Source organism: Leguminivora glycinivorella, chromosome 14 (assembly GCF_023078275.1).
Source record: "Leguminivora glycinivorella isolate SPB_JAAS2020 chromosome 14, LegGlyc_1.1, whole genome shotgun sequence".
In the NCBI taxonomy this organism is placed as follows: Eukaryota; Metazoa; Arthropoda; class Insecta; order Lepidoptera; family Tortricidae; genus Leguminivora; species Leguminivora glycinivorella.
Window position 1 is genome coordinate 17,275,687 of NC_062984.1, and position 23,874 is coordinate 17,299,560.

At 38.0% G+C, this 23,874-nt stretch overlaps 1 protein-coding gene across 1 annotated transcript in view; it reads left to right on the forward strand.

The window, feature by feature from the left end:
* LOC125233570 (guanylate cyclase 32E-like) overlaps positions 1 to 23,874 on the forward strand; it is a 221,132-nt gene that overhangs the window by 163,606 nt on the left and 33,652 nt on the right. The window contains exon 20 of the mRNA XM_048139626.1: positions 6,078 to 6,201. Within this exon, the coding sequence (XP_047995583.1) occupies positions 6,078 to 6,201 (124 nt within the window). The remainder of the gene's footprint in view (positions 1 to 6,077; positions 6,202 to 23,874) is intronic.

Genomic DNA, 23,874 nt, shown 5'->3' on the forward strand with positions numbered 1-23,874 from the left:
TTTCGCGGCGCAGAAATGCCATTCGGCTACGGAGCCTGGTATTTCTTTCATTTCGGAGGCCAAGATTCACTTTGGATCACTGAGCCAGAATAGTTAGTTTAATTTATACCTACATTGCTGACGCTTGGTTACTTTAGAAGCATGATTTCTTCGATGGCCAATGTAATGTTAAAAAGTTCTACAATTTGCTCTTTTCACATAGTCCCGAGGGAAATTAAACAACGTTCTTTAGTTATTTTTTGCTTTGAATTCTCGTAACCAACTTTTCCATTCAAACTTTTTAAGATAAGAAGTTAAATTTAAAGTAAAGTTTAATAATTTAAAGTCAACGTGAAGTTTAAGTTTTAATGATTGTGTGTTCATGTGCTTATAATAATTGAGAACGAGCTAGAATATATGAAAATGTAAACTGTCATGTATCTTTAGAACCTAGTTGAACTTTAAAAATATTGCGGCTGGTGGATAATTTCAAAAAAGTTAATTTCAAAAATTTTAAGTTAGTATTTTCTATGTTTTATAATTTATTATCAATGAAGTACGCAGTCTCATACATGCTCACTGGTCACATATGGCACGAGTGTGCAGTTGACACATATGGCACTCTAGTGAATAGTGTACACTGTACAACGATTAGTTAAAACAGCGGCTTCGCTCTCGTTAGAAAGAGACAAAAAGTAGCCTATGTCACTCTGTATCCCTTCAACTATCTCCACTTAAAAATACCGACAAACAAACAGACACCACACACTTTCCCATTTATAATAAATATTAATTCAATCATCATAGGTACTAAGAATCATACCTTAATTTTTTAGCGCCACCTATTAAATACAACGATATAATAGACGACCGGTCTGGCTCACTCGGTAGTGACCCTGCCTGCTGAGCCGCGGTCCCAGGTTCCAATCCCGGTAAGGGCATTTATTTGTGTGATGAGCACAGATATTTGTTCCTGAGTCATGGATGTTTTCTATGTATATAAGTATGTATTTATCTATTTAAGTATGTATATCGTCGCTTAGCACCCATAGTACAAGCTTTGCTTAGTTTGGGGCTAAGTTGATCTGTGTAAGGTGTCCCCCAATATTTATTTTATTATTTTATTTACAACAATTTTTTTTTTTTTTTTTCAAAATGTGTATTGACGTGATATCATGATATTAAAATGAAGAAGCATGTCATTTGTTCTTATAAAAAATAAAAACATGCAAAAATATTTGGGGAAAATATGATTTTGGCTCCATCTAGTTTTTAGCCTCAAAGGTCCATACATTTCAGGGGTACGCATTTTTGTATGGGCTTTGTTTGTCCCGGTATTATATCGTCCTTGGTTAAAATTACCCGCCAGTAGAAATCGCATCCGGTACCTTAAAATCTATCTTAAAAATAAACGTTCTTATACCATAACCAATAATGATGACATAAAACGAGGGATAATCACATAAAATTACAATTCAAACTGACCTCTGACCTTTCGAGAACCGCGTAACTGCGTTCTCCCGAGGTAATGGCAAAACTTGATGTCAAGAAGTTTAAAACATAATTTGGGGCATTCTACGAGAACGTCGCTTATGACATGCAATTAATTCTTCTAATACTTCTGAAGATGCTAAAAAAGCGAAGTTGTGTCTGACAACTTTTCATGACTTGCAAAATTGGCAGTATTTTCTCGAGTTTTACGGAATTGAAATAGCTGCCATACAAGGCAAAAGCATGTCGTAAGCGACATTTCGTGGAATGCCTCATTTGAGTTTTATTCATAGAACAATAATAATTAGCCCGCCTAATAAGGATAATTTATAATCTTACAGTAATGGAACACTGCTTCTGCGTTGGCGTAATCTTGTAATATGTGGGCATCAAATGAAACGAATACAGTACCGGCCAATAATATATCTCATTTATGTTTTTTCTGTAGAACTTCTTTGTATTTAAAAGTGGTTTCCAGCTCACTATTTTAAATCGCCTACTCTTTGCGTTGGCTATTAAAATAATGACCTCCATATTCATATTCCCATCACGGAAACCATTGAGTATTCGGCACTTTTGAGAGGCGTGCGTGGATTCGAAACCGAACCAAACGTAGAGGCCCTTTTGGCAATTTAATAAAATGTAAGGGGTACTCCAAGCAGATACTGCCATTAGCCGTGTCTTGAGACGCACGCAGAGGCAGCACCAGCCCAGGTGTAAGGACTATTTGAGAGTAGATGGAATCTAAAATGAACTAGGCTGTTGGATTACTGTCAAAGCAAAATGTGTATAGTGTAATATAGACTGCCATCTCTCGACACAGGCTTAAAACTTTTAAACCTCGGTTTTGACAATTTGGCCCATATTCTTAGCTTGATATGTGTTAAAATGTCAAATATTAATATTAGCGCCATCTAGCCGAGCGTCCCCCAAAGGTGTAACGCCATCTAGGCCACCGTACCTTCTTCTGTATGGTTCTGAGGTACGGTTTTTTCTTAGACTATAGCTGTCTACAGAGTGTAACAAAAATGGTGGTGATCCGTTTAAGGGCGTACTCAGTATCGTATTCTTATCAGGAAAAAGTAGAAGAAAATTTTTTTTCGCTAAAAAAATTTTCACTTTTGTATGAGCCGGGCCGCGCGAATCGGTCGAATCTCCATACAAAGATAAAAAATTTTTTGCGAAAAAAAATTTTTATCCTACTTTTTCCTGATGAGAATACGATACTGAATACGCCCTTAAACGGATCACCACCATTTTTGTTACACCCTGTATACGGAGTTACATAATAATATGTCTTTGATTAAACTAAGCTAATCATCATCAGAACTTGGTGACAACAATGTCATTATATTATTATATGTATATTATATTATTGAGGTCATTATTGTACAATAGGAAATTATCGTTAATCATCTTCATCATCAATGAAGTCTATCACAGAATAGTAACACCTTTTGAGACGAAACTCCTTTAGTCTTGCATTAAAAACGTGATGATTGTTAATAATTTTATATTCTACTGGCAGTCTATTAAATAAGAAGACGCTCTGATAACATGCTGCATGTTTCACAATATATATATATATATAATATTCATTTATTTGCTAAAAGTACAAAAGATACAGTATGTAAAGACTGTATCGTTAAATATGGAGACAACTTTGAGTAGCCGTATTTATTTGCTATTATATTTTTTTTCTTATAACAAGACATGGGCTTAATAAGGCACATAATAAAGTACGCATTTTGTCCTAGAAACTCGACGTAAAGCATGTGGTTTAGACAGCATTGACTTAATCCTCCGGAGTACCAATTATGATTTCGGACAAATGCTACTAGAAAATTCACAAAGTGCGTACAAGACGACACAATTGCGAAAAAAAATTGTACAATGCGAACCTGTGACATTGCACATTTTAGCTTAACAATTTAACAACGGCAGTTTTAAATTTGTCCCGAACGTAATTACTTTTTGCGCATAGCAAAGCCTTTATGTGATCTAGCAACTGGATCGATACTGGATGACAGTTCGATTATCCAATCAGAATCAGCTGTCAACAAAGGGTGTTGCCAGAATACAAATATGCACAATTTTCAGAATATTTAATTATTTAGAATTAACAATTTAAATGTAATTAATAAATCAGAAAATAGTCACTTTATTGTTGGAAAATTATATGGAATTTTGTGCACTAGGATTTTCAGTTGGTTGAAATTTATTTCTGCAGAGGACTGCTGAGGTGGTCATTTTAGATGTTATCCCCAAGCCTCTCAAGGTCGTTAGGGCTCCTGAGATCATTTCCTGCACTTGCTAGCTGTCTCCGGTGCTGTTCAGGCCTCCAGTGCCTGCTTTTATTTATCGAGTTTCATCTTCGATCCAAAAAGTGATCAGATTGATGGAGTGCTGGCGGTCAATCCTTGTGTAGCCTAAGGGCATTCTGGAGGAATATTTTCCCACCATGAATTGTAAGTAGAATATTATGGGTGTATCAGGTTGATCACATTATTGATCCTTGCCTCAGTTTAATTTGACCACGTGTGTCTATTTCCAGTCTTCTGGTGGACTATGTGGAGGGAAGGGTCGTCAGAGCTGAGAAAATGAGCTCTCTCAAGTTCCAGCTGGTAAGGAAATCAGAATAGTAATTGTCCACATTTAATAGGTTAGACCACATTCACTTTTCTAATGATGTCTTGTTTTCCTTTTCAGCTGACTGGGAACTATAACTATAATTATAACTATAATTAAAATTACAATTACAACTAAATCCGTGTTTAGGCCTACTCCAGGTTATACTGGTTATACAGACATTCAAGTAATGTCTTCTTTATAAAGGGGGCCGGTTTGTCCGGCAACTCCAATTTTACCACAAGCGTCGAATGGTGCGATAGCTTGCTTCCGGGGTCGAGCCTATCCAGGCGAGGAAGATGCTTTCAACTTGCTGATGCGTCGGTTGCGGTGGTGCTTCATTGTTTCACAGCGCCTGGGGCGACCAGCTTCAGCTCGCAGAAGGAGGGCTTACACATTGTATTAGCGGTAACTTCTGGCTTGAAGGTTGGTGTCATTTTCTTTCTTCCTGGAAGGCAAGATTACTTAGTTTAGTTAAGAAGAATTCCTATTATCTATGTTGGCACTGATAACTAGGGACTAACAGAACTTAGGAACGCTTGTAAATCATTTAGAATTTGAACTATTGCACGGCCCAGCTCTACCGTCTGGCAATACATATTAAGGTGCTAGCTTAAGCTTAGAATAATGATTTACTAGCTATAACTTGCTTTGTGTCCATATAGACGAATAAACTGTGTGTCACAATCTAACCGTTTTCTTTCCACCCAATTAGAGACCTGAAATCTTGAGGAAATCGTAGCGCACCTTATTAAGTACTTTTTTGCTTCTTTTTCGTGGCGGACGATCCGCCAAAATTTTAGACTCATTTTGTGTAAATTTATTGTCTGGGGCTTTCCCATACCTTCCCCCTTTGCCGGGCTGGGAAAAGTCGACCATGACAAACCTTAACGACACGTGATCCACAAAGCAGAATATCTAGACATAGTCTAGCCACTGTTATTTTTAAAAAATAAAGTTCATGATCTGTGTATGGCAGCCATTTAGAGAATGTAGCATGGCGCTTACGCTAACTCCGACTTTGATGTCGAATTTAACTATCATACAATGTTTATATCTATCTGGTTTAGGCACTTTTCAAACACCATAAATGTCTATTAGACATTGGCCTATGCCTAATTTTTTTTATCTATTTCTCTCATCCTGCTTGTATCAAAAATTTACGGCAATCCGGAACGTTACTCAAAAATGCGTTTTTTTAAATTATATAAATTCACCGCATTTATTCTGCAATTACCCAATTGAACAACCATGAAGAGGACTCTTAAAAAATATATTTTGGCAGCATATTAACCTTTGTTTGTCGAAATCGTACAAAGAGTCTTTGAGATATTTTCAAATTAAGCCAGATTAGGGGTTGTCCGAAATGTATTTGCTAGACCTTAATGAAAGTACCATAAAGTCCCTAAAATAAAAAAAATATGAGACCTTCTTATATCAAATAGTACTTAGCAATACCTTCAGATTATACTCTCGGACCATAATAATACAAAATTATGCACATGTCAACATTTAGACGAGGTTTGTGTTGTCCCTATAATTAACGATACAGTCCTTATGCATGTAAGATTTGATGAGTTCCCTCAATTTCTTCAGGATTACTTATGTATTTAATAGCATTGTATTATGATCATTATTACAGAAACATAATAGATACCTATAGCCTCGTTTTGCCCCGGCATACACAGGGTGCGTGACTTGCAAAAATATAATATGTCCAAAATTAAGCACATTGGGCAGGACGAGGTTATACATACATTTATGAGCCGCTCGATCACAATATAATAATAGAATGCTTGGTGCAATATTAGAATGCTTTGTAAATAAAAGGTAAATAAATACCTACCTACGATAATTTGAAAACCTAAGTGTAGTAAGCTACATCTGTTCCCCGTACTAGTATTAAACTGTATCACGGATGTTCTATCTATGTTTCATTATGTTATATCTGCTAATAAGAACATCTAATTTTTGAGCAGGACGGTGGCGGAGGCGCTGAAGCGAGGCGAGAGGGTCCAGGCGGAGAGCTATGACAGTGTCACGATATACTTCAGTGACATCGTCGGCTTCACCAATCTGGCGGCTACCAACACGCCTATGCAGGTTAGTTTACTCCCCAACTCACATATATCATAGTGTTGTGTTCCTGCCGGTGAGTAAGGCTGCCAGAGCTCAACGAGGGTGCGGTGTGTTGATAACGGGAGGACTTACGGAACTAACTTGTTCCGTCTATTGTCCTTTGAGTCGTCGGGAACCCGAACCCTCCTTGGAACTTGTACACTCCTTTTTGCTGTGTACTTAACACAGCAAAAGGGAATGTACAAGTTTCTAATGGGGTGGCAACGCGCATGTGACACTGTTTGAGTTGCAGGCGTCCATAGGTTAAGGTGACCGCTTTACATCAGGCGGGCCGTATGCTTGTTTGCCATCGACGTAGTATAAAAAATTATACCATATCAAAGTCATATATAACTCCATCTAGACAGATAAAGTCTAAGAAAAAAACGTACCTCAGTGCCATACAGAAAAAGGTACGGTGACCTAGATGTCGTTACATCTTTGGGGGACGCTCGGCTAGATGGCTCTAATATTAATATTTGACATTTTAATACATATCAAGCTAAGAATATAGGCCAAATTATTGTCAAAACTGTGGTTCAAAAGTTTTAAGCCTCTGTCAAGAGATGGCAGTCTATGCACTGTGATTAGACATTTTACTTCGACTGTAACTCTCTATAATACTCGATCCTCTTTGACCATGTGTAGATCAAGCAAACCTAAGTACTTAGCGTGTCCAACGAACCCAGTCAAATCCGGTGAGTTGTCCGTCTTTACTCACATCTTGCAGCTTTCGGGTGTCAAGTAAGTTGAAGTCAACAAAAACATTAAAAAATGCCTCGTTACCTACGTGATATTTAATTGCAACAACACAAAAATTATGGGCCCTACATACATTATATGAACTTGTTTCTTCTATCTAAATATAGTTCTGTGGCCCAACTCGAAGGGCCGATACTGCATTTATTTGTAGCACGTGATGGTAAACACGCATAAGTCTTATATAAACTATAAGCCTTCAAATCAAGGACGAACAGGCACCTTCTGAGCGAGCTCGCTCCATCGTAGGCCACGTCTAGTCTGTAGCCATAATTAAGTCATATGGTGACTGCTACTTACAGTCAATATAGCTTAATGGGAGACGCTTGCAACTCCAGCGGTGGCAGATACTTGCACGTTGCTGTCTTTTTAGAAATCTACACTCCTTTTATGAAGAACTTCACACTGTAGACCCTCGGGAAAACCCTTAAAAAAGGCCAGCAGTGCCCATGGCTACAAGTTGCAGACGAACTGCCGTTGATATCGGTCCGAGCGGGATATAATTTGATCTATTTAAAAATATTTGAAGCGGGTTACTCACGTGTTAAGTCGATATAGCGTTCGACATGTTTCGATCCATTTTCGAGGATCTTTCTCAAGAGTATGAGCATAATATTTTTAAATATGTTTGAGTCTCACGGGAGTTTTATAGTTATAAATTGATCTGTCGTTATGACCAACAATCACAACGTTGCTTCTCATAATTTCATATGTCTCGTGAAGAATCTTTGTTTCCTGTAGGTACAAAATAAATTATACTTTGTCCATTTCCAATAAAAAATCCAAGCCTTGGCCCCGGGCACCCTGTCCACTCAAGCTCATTGCTAAAGATAGGAAGGCGTGGCGCGTGCTTGTGAAGGCCCTTCGCACCTCTGGGGTGCCTTAGGACTACAACATACAATGTATATGTATATATAAATGTCGGGCAAACAATAAACAAGCAACCGCATCGATAGTAAATAATAGGTAATCGCTTGCGCTTCAAACGCGAAACGTTTTGTGTTTCTCTGGATACCTAGCCGAAGTTACATAGCGAACGAAACGTAACGGTCGCTGCCGCGCTTAAATGGAAGAGTGATACTCGGAAAGAGACACAAAGCGTTTCGATATCCAAACACAAGCGATTGTCGAATCCCTTTGACTAGGCACGCCATTCGTATAACAAGCCGCGAAGCTAACGAGCCTATCGTCCTCGGGGGCACTTTAAATAAAAAATAACTCGAGCCTTTGTAAACGTAATCCGGCTGCCAATCATAAAATTACAAACTCAGCCTTTGATGTAGAACAGGTAATACAATACAACATCAAATACAATTGCTATACTAGAATACTATACAATTTCAATGGATGAATGTATAATATAAAACTTCAAAGCGTTACTCAATACTCAATACTCAAAGCTGTATTGCAAATAAGGACAAATCCATGCAGTAGTGGATACACAGTATCAATAGAATCTTAAACTAAACTAAACCAAATAGGTATGTAGGAATATTCATCTCAAAAAGGTATTAATAAAATTCACATTATAACATTAAACAATTCATAGTGTAAAATTAAATACGTTCTACACGTTGGTATTCATTTAAAGTTTACCTCGATAAAATTACCAATAGGTTTCAGGCTAGGAATTCCTTTTTAAAAATCCTGTAATTCCATTAGTTGCTCGGGTGCTCAAAACCTGGAATTTATTGTAGCCATTCTACGGCTTACTGCCTCCGCGGTCGTTTAGATATTTTTATCACCTTTCTCGTAATACCGAATAGCTTCTGGATAATGTATTGTAGGTATTTATATTACAGATCCTACCGACTGCGCCATGTTGTATTTAAATTAAAAATCGTTTGAAGGAACACATCGTTTTTCGCAAATTATAAATGCATATATTAATCGCAATGAAAAAATCAACAATGATCGACTCTGGCCAACGATATCTGCATTTATAATTTAAAGTGGTACGTTCCACAATAAAAAAGAAAAAATCTATATGTTTATATTTAAACATATATTAATACATCGTTTTTCTTTTAATATTAAATTAAATATCATTTATTTCAGAAAGTAAATTCAGTTATTACGGAGTGAATACTCATTAGGTTTGCAGCAAGGAAAATGTGGTCATTCTTTTGGCAACTTTTTTAAGATGAGTTCAGTAATAACTTTACGATATTATAGATATAGCGCTACTCAAGGCTCGGTTTGAACTTTAATATACCTCAAAAACAAATGAACAATTTCACGCAAACTATCCGTAGGTATCGTAGTTTTTATATTTGTATACCTACTTACGTTCGAGCAAAGAGGATCGAGTATTATAGAGAGTTACTGTCGAAGTAAAATGTGTAATCACTAATCACAGTGCATAGACTGCCATCTCTTGACACAGGCTTAAAACTTTTGAACCTCGGTTTTGACTATTTGGCCCATATTCTTAGCTTGATATGTTTTAAAATGTCAAATATTAATATTAGCGCCATCTAGCTGAGCGTACCCCAAAGGTGTAATGCCATCTAGGCCACCGTACCTTTTTCTGTATGGTACTGAGGTACGTTTTTTTCTTAGACTTTATTTGTCTATACGGAGTTATATATGTCTTTGGTTCGAGTCAAGCGACATAGGCCGATTATTCATTTTCCCTGAAAATGCGTGTGACTCGAAATCGAATTCCACGTTAAAATTGCTTTGTAAAAACCTTTTAGGAGGCACGTGGCGTAACAAGATTTAATAGCATAAAAATACAAGTCCTAGGTCTTATATAACAAAGTACCCTGATTCTGTATGTGTATTCGCGATAAACTCAAAACTACAGAATGATTTTAATTTGGTTTTTATCTATGAATAGAATGTTTCGTGAGAAAGGTGACGATATTTTGTTAATCAAGTCGCTAAAAATGGCTCAAGAGTTTTACGGATCCAACTTACTATAACCATTTCTATGATTTAATCCCCGTGAACATCCGGGGCAAGTCGCTAGTTCTAACCGAAAGTCTGCGACTGCTAAAATGTCTGTGTATTTTGTGGGTAGTCACAAATATGAATAGACAGGCAGAGTACGTTAGTTATGTTGCTTCGGATGACCAATTAGCAAATTGCCTAGAAATAGATGGCTCTGTCGGAGCAAGAAGCGAGGTAACGAATTACATGTTTCACGATATGCGTAGAAATTTCCCTGTCTGCTGGACCTTATTTGGCCGTCAACCAATATATATTATATCAAATGAAGTAGTCATAAAAATAATAAATTAACACTCATTACGCTAAAAGGAAGACTCGATAAAATAATAAATAAAAACGTTCACGGGAAATAACCCTTTTAAGATCGCTGCAGGGATAGGTCAGTTCTTGAGTGCCGGCTTCTATATTAAATTACGTTTAACGACGATGCATAAATGTAGTGCAGTATCTTTTTACAGTTTAAAAGTATCAGGCCTGACCCGGGTTAAACAACCCGTAAGCATTCAGGTCAGGTCAGCCCAGGTCAGGTTTCCTTTATCATGAAAAATGTTTTCATTTCAGTTATTGCTTTTCATTATTATGAACATTCTTCCCGGGATCCAATTTTTGATAAATTTGTTTACTAAGTACGGTACGGTACAAGCTTCAATTTAGTGCAGCGATTTGATAAGAGGAAAATATAAAGCTTCCTCTGTCTTTAACCAGGCAGGCAATTATGGTCGCGCGATAAATGATAAAACATCTGGCCGTTCCTATCGCACTTACTAATAGTGCGATAGGGACGGCCTGATATTTTATCGTCTATCGCGCGACCATGCTACCCGTGCAAGTTTTATATTTAAGGAACGATAAAGAATTACAGACTGAATGCAACCAAATGGGACTATTACGAGTATAGTAACTGCAAGCCGACACCTACGTTGATTGGTTGAGTCAGTAATTTTAGTATCTGGAACAACTTTATTGTAAGAGTTAATTTTAATTTAATTTTGTCAATAGTATTTTTAGGAGGATTATGATAACATTTACTAATAATAACGTTATAGTTAAAATTACCGATATTTCGATTAAAATAAACTCAGTAACGATGTGACAGCATGTATAAATATTTATATTTAATATTATATCGTACTGTTGGACTTTGAGTTTGACTTCGAAAATTTTTCATATGACGACTCCACGGATTTTAAAACCACGGTATGCGATAAAAAGTCCTAAGCCTAATTATAAGATCCTTATAAATAGATAGATAGAATACTCTTTATTGGCACACTTCAGCAAATGATACAAAATAAATTTATAGTTTAAAAAACTCTAGAAAAACACGCTTTTATAAATGCACGTAAAAGCCAAAAATAAATTATGGATCGTTCAAGTTGTCTCTATTTCTGGGATGAAGAGTAAACTATGTGCTTTTAATTATAATATTTGATTGTAAAAGTGTGGGGCGCTGCAGTCGTGCTGCAAGTCCAGTTAGCGCGCCAATCTGTGTAAACTGCTTCTCGTAATATAGCTTAACTTATTTTCTCAGCAAGTTATACAAAAAGTTTTTCCTGTTACAGCGCCCCACGCTTTTACAATCAAATATTATAATTAAAAGCACATAGTTCACTCTTCATCCCAGAAATAGAGACAACTTGAACGATCCATAATTTATTTTTGGCTTTTACCAGGGGCGGCTCACTCCGCGATTCTATCGCCGCGCTACAAGTACATGCCGACGGCCGCGAGCTCGCGGCCTAATCAGGGGTGGCGCGCGTTCTCCCGGAACGCACGTTTGCACTTTCTAATTTTACTTTACGTCGCGAGTTTTTTTTGTACTTTTTGTAAATACTACGTTGATCCTTCTTTTTTGCGGGGGGCTTCGCCCCCCTTTATTTGCTCTTAAGGGTCACAAGAAAACCCTATCTCAACTTATTTTAAATACTACGTTGATCCTTCTTTTTTGCGGGGGGCTTCGCCCCCCGAGCCCCCCTTATTCTTACTCTTCAGGGTCACAAGAAAACCCTAACCCAACTTATTTTACATAGTACGTTGATCCTCCTTTTTGCGGGGGCGAAGCCCCCCGAGCCCCCCTTTATTTGCTTTGAAGGTTCTCAAGAAAACCCTATTCCAACTTATTTTAAATATTGCGTTGGTCTTACTTTTATGCGGCTTCGCCCCCCGAGCCCCCCTTTATTTGCTCTTAAGGGTCACAAGAAAACCCTATCCTTATTTTAAATACTACGTTGATCCTTCTTTTTTGCGGAGGGCTTCGCCCCCCGAGCCCCCCTTATTCTTACTCTTCAGGGTCACAAGAAAACCCTAACCCAACTTATTTTACATACTACGTTGATCCTCCTTTTTTGCGGGGGCTTCGCCCCCCGAGCCCCCCTTTATTTTCTCTTAAGGGTCACAAGAAAACCCTATCTCAACTTATTTTAAATACTACGTTGATCCTTCTTTTTCTCTTGATCCTTCTCGTACCTTACTTAGGCCACTCGGCAAGCCTCGTGACCTAACCGCGGTACTCAACTTTTATAGCCTTCATAACGTTACCGTTATATAATATACTATTATTAGACTTTATTCCCAATCCTTATAGGTACGTTCAGATTGTCGATAAATATCTTTGGCACTTTGTCCGAAACTATATTTAATACCTTGGCTGTACATATTTATATATAACTTTTATAAGAAACTTAGTAAATTATTCATAACGGGTCCATATTTAAAAGAAAATCGTCACTACTTTTAAAAAAACTTGTATCTTCGTCTGTCAATGAAAAGAAAATTGTAGTAAGTATGTATGTAATGCATATAGACTTACTGCGTTTTAACTTTGAGGAACAGCGTGAGATACGAGATTTTTTTAAAGTAGTGACGAAATATACCTATTTCTTAGAAAATCTATTGGTTGATTCTACGACGTGGACGAAAGAGATAATATACTTTTTTCTGTTATTTTTTTTGTATGTTTATTTCTTTTATTTGCATTTGTATATTTAATATCTGTCTAGAGAGTTTTACACTATTTATGTAGAATTAATTTCTATTATTTAAGAGTTATGTTACCTGCCCTGTGTGCGTAGCCGAATGCGCAAACTCTCACGAAACGCTCACGATAACATCTCTTTCGTAGGTATCTATCTCTATCGCTCTTTCGTATTGGCGCGACAGAGCCAGACTACCTTTCTGCGGCGTTTCGATTTCGTTTTGCGTCGCAGAAATGCCATTCGGCTACGGGGCCTGTAGCACAGTATAATAAAGAGTACTATCGTACAGTATGGCCACTCCCGCTCCCCGCTGAAAGCGCCGCCCACCCCCTCTCGGTTACCTCACAGTTACCGCCTGCCAAAAACGCGAACAGTCGACCTGTCATATTTCACTCATACAAGCATGGTACGCGTTCACCTACACGAGCTTAGACTGTGTGCTAGGAACGCGCCTCGTTCATATATTGGATTGCCAGTGTCCGAGTTGTGCCTGTAGTGTATAATTATTACCTCTATATTCATGTCATGCATACTAACAAAATACTTAATAAATTATTATTCATTTTATTCATTTACCTACTTCAAAATAAAAGTTGTTAGATCTATTACATATTAATACTAATGACAAGAAAGTCAAAAACCGTACGTAGATTCTTTGTTGATGTTCCTAGATTGTTTGTGTAAAGAGAAGTGTACGAAACGATTTTCAGATTTTTATTTTCATATTTTATGATTACGCGGTAGAAATTTTATAGAAAAAGAAGGCTTAAAGCTCTTAACATACGGTTGCTTATACAATACAATGATCACATTAGATACGACCTTTCATATTTGTCATTGTGTTTAACTGGCCATAAATAAACTCATAGAATTTTTATGAGCATCACTTAGGGCCACTTGCACCAACGAAAATGGAGGGTTATCCCTCGGGTTAACCCACCATTTTGTATGGAATTTGACGGATGACAACCCACTAACCCTGAGTTAAGTGGTTGGTGCAAGTGGGCCTTACAGTTTTAGGGCTTTTAAGCAATCTACGTACCTAACTAGTACCTAAAATCTTATGTTCATGTCAATAAAAAATTTTAATTTTGTTACTAGTAAAGTTTGTTTGTGTGTGTGCTATATTATTAACAGCTCAAGTTTGAACTTTTATTTTTGCTCGAAGCAATTAAGGTCTGAAAAGGTTTGGCAAAGACTGGTGGGAGACTTCAGGAGATAGGGATATGTGGAGGAATTTGAGGGAGACCTTTGCCCAGCAGGAGGACAATATGGAATCTTAATGATAACAATCTAGAACGATTTAATACTGGACTGGCATAGACCATACAAAAAAGCGTACCCCTGAAATGTATCTTTTAGGCTTAAAACTAGATGGCGCTGTTCACAGCCTGGACACATCTCGGACACTGGCGATCAAATATTTGAAAAAGGCGCGTTCCTAGCACACACTCTAAGCTCGTGTAGGTGAACGCGTACCGTGCTTGTATAAGTGAGATATGACAGGTCGACTGTTCGCGTTTTTGACAGGCGGTAACTGTGAGGAGGTGGGCGGCGCTTTCAGCGGGGAGCGGGAGTGGCCATACTGTACGATAGTACTCTTTATTATACTGTGGCCTGGACGTGGCCAAAATAATATTTTCCTCAAATATTTTGCGTATTTTTATTTTTTATAAGAACAAATGACATATTTCTTTATTTTAAAATCATGATATTACGTCAATATCTATTTTGAAAAAAAAAATTGTAGGCACCATCAGTGTAGTTATGATAGTATTTAATAGGTGGCGCTAAAAAATCGAGGTACCTACGACTCTTAGTATGTAGTATGTAAATCCTATATAAATCATCATCCTCCTTGCGTTATCCCGGCATTAGCCACGGCTCATGGGAGCCCGGGGTCCGCATTGACAACTAATCCCAAGATTTGTCGTAGGCACTAGTTTTTACGAAAGCGACTGCCAAATCCTATATAAATAATCCTTGATAATAGGTACTTATAATAATAGTGACAGGTTGCTAACATTTTTCGCGGTTTTTTGCGAATGCTAAATTGGTTTGGTCAAAGATGATTTATTATAGGATTGAATGAATCGTACCTCAATTTTTTAGCGCCACCTATTAATACTACATAACTACACTGACGATGCCTACAAATTTCTTTTTTTTTTTTTTTTCAAAATGTGTATTGACGTGATTATCATGATATTAAAATAAAGAAATAATATGTCATTTGTTCATATAAAAAAAAACGCAAAAATGTTTGGAGAAAATATGATTTTTTCCTCTTCCAAGCTGCGAAACAGCGCCATCTAGTTTTATCCCTAAAAGGCACATTCATTTGAGGGGTACAATTTTTTATATAGGCTTTGTCAGTCTCGTATAGATTGTCCTCGGTTTGGTGCAACCTAGAAATAGGCGCCCAGTTTTTATTAAGACTAACAGTCACATTAGATATAATGGAGAAACGCTAATAAAACATTATTATGTACGAAGAGTACAAAGACAGTAATATATCGCATAATGTTAGTACGTACCTACTCGTATAAAATAAATGGCATTAATTCAATTTCGTTTATTTTCACTCATATAAGTTAACAGTAAACTGGCCGGAAGAGGCACTAAACCGGGAGTCATGGAGGTTAAGGGGAGAAGCCTTTGCCCAGCAGTGGGACACCATTATAGGCTAGATAAAAAAAAAAAAAAGTTAACAGTAAACACCAAAACACTTACACGGTAAATATATATATATACAGTGCGTAAACATAATAAGGGCGATAAATGAAACCAGGCATATATTTCAATATTGTTATCATTAATTAAGAGGTGTTTTTGAGTTACTCTTAATTTTCAGCCCATAATAAATTTTTGAAAAATTTCCCAGCGGCAATGTACTGTAAACGTGGTTGCAATGACAATCAATGACAACTGTCAACGAGCGTTTAACGCGAGTGTGTTTGCATTACGTTGCGGGCCGAATTAATTTGTATGGATAAAAAAAATATTTCAATTTTAAGTAAAAGTTATCTAATTCCATTTTTTATGTCCTATACTCACCACCGTTAAGAGGTTCGCCCGTATTAGGTTTACACCCTGTATATATAAGCACAGTTAAAACAAATTTACACAGTTCATCAAACTTGAATTACAAGAAAAATAAATAACAGAAAAAGAAACAAATGAGACAAATACAAACAACAACAAAATAACAATCAAAACATATCTTTATCGATAACTAGTTATACTCTAGATAGAGCTCAGAGCTACTACAGTATTATACTACAGTATTATTTGATCTGTGGTCCTTAGATTAAATATTATTTTATCAAAGGTTAATTTGATTGGATAATTAAGCTAGGATAACGATATTTTCGTGAGCGTTTACGCGAAACGCTCGCGATAATATCTCTTTCGTAGCTATCTGTCTCTATCGCTCTTGCGTATTGGCGCGACAGAGCCAGACTACCTTTCTGCGGCGTTTCGATTTCGTTTCGCGTCGCAGAAATGCAATTTGGCTACGGGGCCAGTAAATAAACAAGGTAATTTACTTTTATCACGCACGTAATTTCGGACTGTCTAAAACATTCATGATCTAATTATTAGGTAAAATGTACTTACTAACTTGGGCAATTTCGACTAAGATATATTTGGGCTATTTCGAAGAAGCGCCTGGCATCCGTTGGCTCGTTAAGTGGACGACATCCGAAAAACTGCGGAGCACTTCTGGATGAGATAAGCCCAGGACCGGGATAAGTGGCGTACACGAAGGGAGGCCTATGCTCAGCAGTGGGCGATTAATGGCTGAAATGATGATGATGATGCAGTTTCGACTGGTGGACAATTTCAGCTAGGTACCTATCAAAGCGGATCGAGTATTATGGAGAGTTACTGTCGAAGTAAAATGTGTAATCGCAGTGCATAGACGACCGGTCTGGCGCAGTCAGTAGTGACCCTGCCTGCTGTGCCGCGGTCCCGGGTTCAAATCCCGGTAAGGGCATTTAATTGTGTGATGAGCACAGATATTTGTTCCTGAGTCATGGATGTTTTCTATGTATATAAGTATTTATATATTATATATTATATATATCGTTGTCTGAGTACCCACAACACAAGCCTTCTTGAGCTTACCGTGAGCCTCAGTCAATCTGTGTAAGAATGTCCTATAATATTTATTTATTTATTTTTATTTATAGACTGCCATTTCTTGACACAGGCTTGAAACTTTCGAACCTCAGTTTTGATGATTTGGGCCATATTCTTAGCTTGATATGTTTTAAATTGTCAAATATTAATACTATCGCTATCTTGCTGAGCGTACCCCAAAAGTGTAATGCCATCTAGGCCACCGTACGTTTTTCTGTATGGTACTGAGGTACGTTTTTTTCTTAGACTTTATCTGTCTTATAAGGAGTTATATATGTCTTTGGTACCTATAGAAAGATTTTGTAATAGAGATACTAAAACCTGTTCAATGAGTTTTCATTAAATTATCACACTAACAGGGTGTTTTAACTTAGCAAATTTGTTTTCTATTTTTCTCCAAAAAAACATATCAAAACCTATGATGTTTCATACATTAAAAAATATCCGTGACTAATTTGTTAACACCATAATCCATACCAATATTATTGCAGGCGATTAAGGTGCAAGTAAAACTCATGAAGTTTAGGTATAAGGATATAATATCCAAAAATGATACAAAAAGAGATTTAAGTAAGATAAGACGCGTGCGGCGCTATGGCAGCCGCTGGAGCTAATGGTCGGTGGTGGGGCTCATGCCCCCGGCGCCCGCGCCCCGCGCAGGAACCTGTTGTCGTAGACATGCTGGGGGCCCGTTGGAGGGAGCTGAAGGGTCGATCGGCGCTGAAGTTTCCTCCAACATGTCATCATCGTCGACGGGGAGAGGGCACACCTTGTTCAGTACCCTTCGTTCTATTCCTCGAATAGTTCTAAAATCGCCCACCCTAGCGATTCCGTCCTTGCCGTAGTATAATTGATGAACACGAGCAAGTTTCCATCTGGTAGGAGGTAGGTTATCATCCTTAAACACTACCATTGCACCTTCATGAAGAGGTCTGTAGGGATGTCTCCATTTTGTGCGTTTCTGTAGCTCTGAGAGGTACTCGTTCTTCCACCTCTTAGCGAAACCGTCACGCAGCGACTCGATCAGCTGATAGCGCGTCTTTATGCCCTTTCCGGCTGTAGCAGGAGGGGACGCCAGCGAAGTCAGGGGCCGGCCGATGAGGAAGTGCCCTGGGGAGAGGGGAGAAAGGTCGCTGGGGTTACATGTAAGAGGAGTGAGGGGTCGGGAGTTGAGGACCGCTTCGACTTCCGTACAAAGGGTACTAAACTCCACAAACGTTAAGCTAGAGTTACCTATTGTTCTTTTTAAATGATATTTTAAACATTTAATATTTGATTCCCACAATCCACCGAAGGTAGGGGAGTAAGGGGGGTTAAATATGAACTCAATGCGCTCTTCGGCTGTATAATTATATATGGACCTCATGCCTGCCTGTAATGCTCGTCCTAGTTCATTGTTTGCACCCACAAAATTGGTACCGTTATCACAATAAATTTGACTAGGTCTTCCTCTACGCGAAATGAATCTGCGAAGGCAAGAAATGAATGCTTGAGCACTAAGGTCACTGACGGTTTCTAAATGGACTGCCTTAGTCCAAAAACAAATAAATATACAAATGTAGCATTTGCTTATTCTGTTTCCGCGTCCTATTTTGCTTGAAATGGGAAAGGGACCGCAGAAATCTGTACCCGTTATAACAAAGGGATAGTTAGGAGTGATTCTACTAGCTGGCAGGTGGCCCATCAGCGGCTCCATGGCTTTGGCTCTAAGACGAGTGCAAATTACGCAGCGATGGTATATGCTTTGTGCCAACTTTCTACCCCCAAGGGGCCAATACTGGTCTTTGAAGCTTGCCAGGAGTAGCTGAGGGCCCGCATGCTTTATGCGTAGATGCTCGGCTCGCATCAACAGTTTAGTTAAGTAATGTTTGGCGTGTAGTAACACTGGATGCTTTTTATCATAGCTATAATCACTATTATCAAGCCGACCACCTACTCTCAGTACGCCGACGTCATCAAGAAACGGGGACAGCTGTAACATATGGGATGAGGTAAGTTTTTTATGATTATTTATTAGTTTTATTTCATTTTTAAATGACTCTGACTGAGCTATTTTTATAAGGTAAGTTAAGGCTGAACTGAGCTCATTTTCTTTAAGGGGCCCAGATGATCGATTATGTTTTTCTTTGATTTTGCAATTACTTATGAATCTGTGTACATAGCCAATTATTCTTTTTAAGCGTAATGAACTTGAGTATCTTGTTATGTCAATTAAATTATTAGTTTCATTGTTATGATTTATGTTTGATTGTAAGACTTTTATTTCAGGTAAAACAGTCTCAGCGGTGGGGTTTTGAGGCCATTCGGATTCTACATGTTTCAGGAAAGCTGGACCTTCCCACCACAAAGAAGACTCGACAAGGAGACTTGGAGCTACTCCTCTCGAGGCGAGGTCAGCGGGATTTTTATCAGTGGGCACGTGTCGCCACGAGTCTCTAGAGGTAAGCTCACGAATTTCATTCACTCTGTTACACACAAATGTTTTAAGTATTTTAGGACTCGTTTTTATCCAGCCAAGGGCTATGGTGGAGTCGGACCAGAAAACCGTTCTGTGTATGGAGCAACGGAGAGCTCCGCTGACCTTCGAAACTAATCTAGCACCCAGTAAGGCTGCTGACAATTCTAGCTTCGGTATAGTTTGAGGCGTCAAGGGACAGACTCGGGTCTTTGCGCAAAGCAGTCTGACAGTTATAAAGTCTGTACTATCTGTGGTACGTACGTATACGCACGCGGCATAAGCATCTTTAGATGCATCTACAAAACAATGGATCTCACAATTGACAGGGGCAGAGCATTGTACATGTCTAGGTACAGAAACCGAAAGTAAAGCATGCAAATCATTATGTACTTTAAGCCACGTCTTCTTTATGTCCGTGGGTACTTCCTCATCCCATGTCAACTTGAGAGACCACAGTTTTTGAAGTAAGATTTTTAGTGTTATAGTGCAAGCACTTAAGAGCCCAAGAGGGTCAAATATTTTACAAGTGTTAGATAAGATTGTTCTCTTAGAAACTGTTTGATCTTTAGGTATAGGTTCTATGGCAAATGTAAGACAGTCAGTAGCTGGGGTCCACTGCACACCTAAAACACTGGACTGTTTACTAAGGTTTAGATTTTCAGATAATGCCGAATCCTCAAATATATCAGGACAATTGCTACGGAATTTGTGCACCGGAAAGCATGCTGAATTAAGAGTACCTACTACTCCATGGAGTATGTGAGACAAAGTCTCTTTACTGTCTGCACCTGTTAAGACATCATCCATATAGCAATCACTTTTAATGACTTCCGAGACTAACGGATCCGGACATTCTAAGGCAAGCTGCAGCAGGCACCGTGTGCTTAAGAACGGTGCTGAGGCTGTGCCGTAGGAGACTGTATTTAGTTGAAGCACTTCTAAAGGCTTCGTACTATCTTCGCGCCATAATATTAATTGTAAGTGTCTTTGGGAATCGTCAATTAGGATTTGGCGATAACATTTCTCTATATCTCCCGTAAAAACGTATTTATGTTGACGGAATCTAGTCAAAATATTAAAAAGATCATCTTGCACTACTGGGCCTACAAATTGTATATCGTTAAGGCTCTTTAAAGAGGCGCTTTTCATACTCCCATCAAAAACGACTCTCAATTTGGTACTTTCACTTTGCTCTCTTAAGACGCAGAAATGTGCTAGATAATAACCGAACTTAGGCTTGTCGATTCGTGTGAGATGACCTAAAGACTCATATTCATGTATAAAATCGCTATATTGTTTCTTTAAATCAGGATTGCTATTCAATTTCTTTTCTTAAGTATAAAACCGCTTGGCAGCACCTCGATAGGAATCGCCTAATGAATTTTCAGGAGTTTCTTTCAGTGGCATCTTTACTGTAAATCTGCCATCTGGTAAACGGTAAGTGTGAGCTTTAAAGTGCTCTTCACAAAACTCCTCGTCCGCAGACAGGGGAGCTTTGGCTGCTGGAAGTTCCTCAAGGTTCCAGAACTTGGTCAACTTTTCACTAATTTCCTTTGTGAAAAAACAATGAAGTTTTTGTGAAGCTTTAGAATTAGGATTATTAATTGGCCACAAACGACCTGCTACGATCCAGCCAAACTCTGTACTTACAAGAAGGGGCTTATTTTTACCCAAAGATATTTTTTCAAACAATAACAGTTCATAGAATATTTCAGCACCTATCAGTACATCGATATCAGAAACTTGATGGAAATTAGGATCAGCGAGCTGAATATTTTTGGGAATATCTAGTTGAGTAATGTCTACAGGCCAATTTGGCAACTCATCTGTAATTTCAGAAATTACTAAACAGTCCAAGTTCACTTGGAACTGACTTGTAAGAGAGCTGATGTTTACATCGCATTGATCAGATACTGAAAGTTTAATCTTTTTAATACCCGATATATCTAAAGAATCGGGTTCAGGATTCCCTAATCCTAATTTATTCTTAAGGTTTTCAGTAATAAAGCAAGACTGGCTGCCGGCATCAAGGACAGCCCGCGCTACGTATTCAGCATTTGTGTTAGGATTGGATACCTTTATTAAAGCGGTACCAAGAATAACCTGTTTGCCTGAGCGAACTGATAAAGCCTTATGCGGTTGGTTGACTACTTCAAGGTCATTTGATGTACCAACCATGGATGTCGTCACAAGCAAGGGTTTGGATACGTTATTTTCTTTATGCAGTAATGTATTATGCTTCTTATGACATAATCTGCAATCTCCTAGTCTACAATTATGTGATTCATGTCCGCGTCGCAAACAGTTGGTGCAAAGTTTCAACTTTAAGGCTTCGCTCCACTTGCTTTCGAGCGGTAAAGACTTGAATGACTCACAGTCTATGATTCTATGACCCTGACTACACATGGGACACGATATGACTGCAGCTTTAGAGGTACTAGATGCAATAAAGCTTTTTGAAAATTTATTATGTGTGAATGGGCCTTTATGTTCATTAGGTGTGAATGCGCCCTTATGTTCACTTTTTTGTTGACTGTCTTTATGAATATGAGAAACGCTTTTGTCATGTCTGTTAGCTAACGTAGTTTCTAAAATGTCCGCCCGATTGCGGAGAAACTCGATAAATTCGTCCAAGAGTGGCAAGTCGGAGAGATTATTTCTGTACTCCTCCCACTTACCGCTAGTGGTCGAGTCCAGTTTGCTGGACACCATGAATATAATGAGCGTATCCCATTGGTCTACCGGCTGACCGAGCGTGGTCAGGCCTTCAAATGTGGTGTGGAGCCGATTAAATGAAACACATGTACGATTCCGTAGACGACTGTATTAAGACTGTCTATACAATGTGGCATGCAAACGATTAACTCTATGTCTATACTATACTATAACTATATAAACATAAACTACGTACACACCTCATCTGGGGGTGGTTGAAAAAAATAAATTGAATGTATACATTTCAATTTTTTTAAACACACAATAAAAGGACATGAGCTTCATTATGTATTATTACGAGTGGAAATACTTTTCCTTAATATTAAATCAATGTAATTATACTGTAAGCTACTACAATTCTAGTTGTTACATCATTAGGTATTTAACAATACAATGTAAAAAAAAAATTCGTATAAGCAATAATGTATGACCTATTGTCACATATTGAAAGGCTTAGTCCTATTTTTATGAACAAGATCAACCTTGTCATCTAATTCTAACTTAACATTTATTCCAGTATCCTCGATTACTTTATAAGGTCCTTTAAAAAGGTTATCGAATTTTTTGCCGGTTTCAGATTTAACTAAAACCAGATCACCCTTTTTATAAGTAACCGAATTTACTAACTTATCATAGTAACATTTTCGCAACTCTTTAGTTCTTAACAAATTTTCCTTAGCGTCTTTATGAGCTAACTGTAGTCTATATTTCAGTTCCAATGCATAATTATCAGGGTTATATATAGGTTCAACAGCTTTAATCAGATTACTAGGAGTTTTACACTTTTTTCCGAAAACCAACTCAAATGGGGAATAATTTGTGGCTGAATTTATTGTTGTATTAAAAGCGAAACACCAGAACGGTAACCAGTGGCTCCACGTATCGGGATGTCCATCGCACTGAGCTCGCATAAACGCAGCTAGGTGTTTGTGCATGTTTTCCAACGCACCTATGGATTGGTGGTGATACGCGGTCGAATTAAACTTATTTATTCCTAACAACTTACACACTTCATCCATAGTAGCTGACATGAACTCCGCCCCGCGGTCTGTCGACATCGCGTCGGGAATCCCGTATCTTAATATAAAGTTATTCACTAAGGCTCTTGCTACACTAACTGCATCCTTACGTTGCAATGGGTAAGCTTCAATATATTTGCTTAACTCACATTGCAGCGTTAGGATGTACTTGTTACCTTCAGTGTCCGTGTCCAGCGGTCCTAGGATATCGAGGTATAATTTCTCGAATGCTGACGCTGCTGTAGTTGTGATAGCCATTGGTTGTCGTATGTTTTTAGAGTGCTTCGTTACTTGGCATTTACTGCATTTTTTCACGAAGTTTCTAACATCACTCTCTAAACTCGGCCAATAATATTTAGATTGTATGTTACTTACCATTCGGCGAACGCCGGCATGTCCGCTCGTTGGTAGTAAATGATAGTCGTTAATGATAACTCGTCTCTCATCCTTGTCATCTATTCTTATTATATTTCCTAGTATTTTTATTCTTGGTCCGGACCAATTTTTAATCGACTTTATTTCATTTAACAAAGTTTTTATGAATAACGCGTTTTTAATATCTTTTACTATACATAACTCGTCTACTTTTATTTGTTTACAAAAATCACTTAACATATTCACAAATACGGCTCGC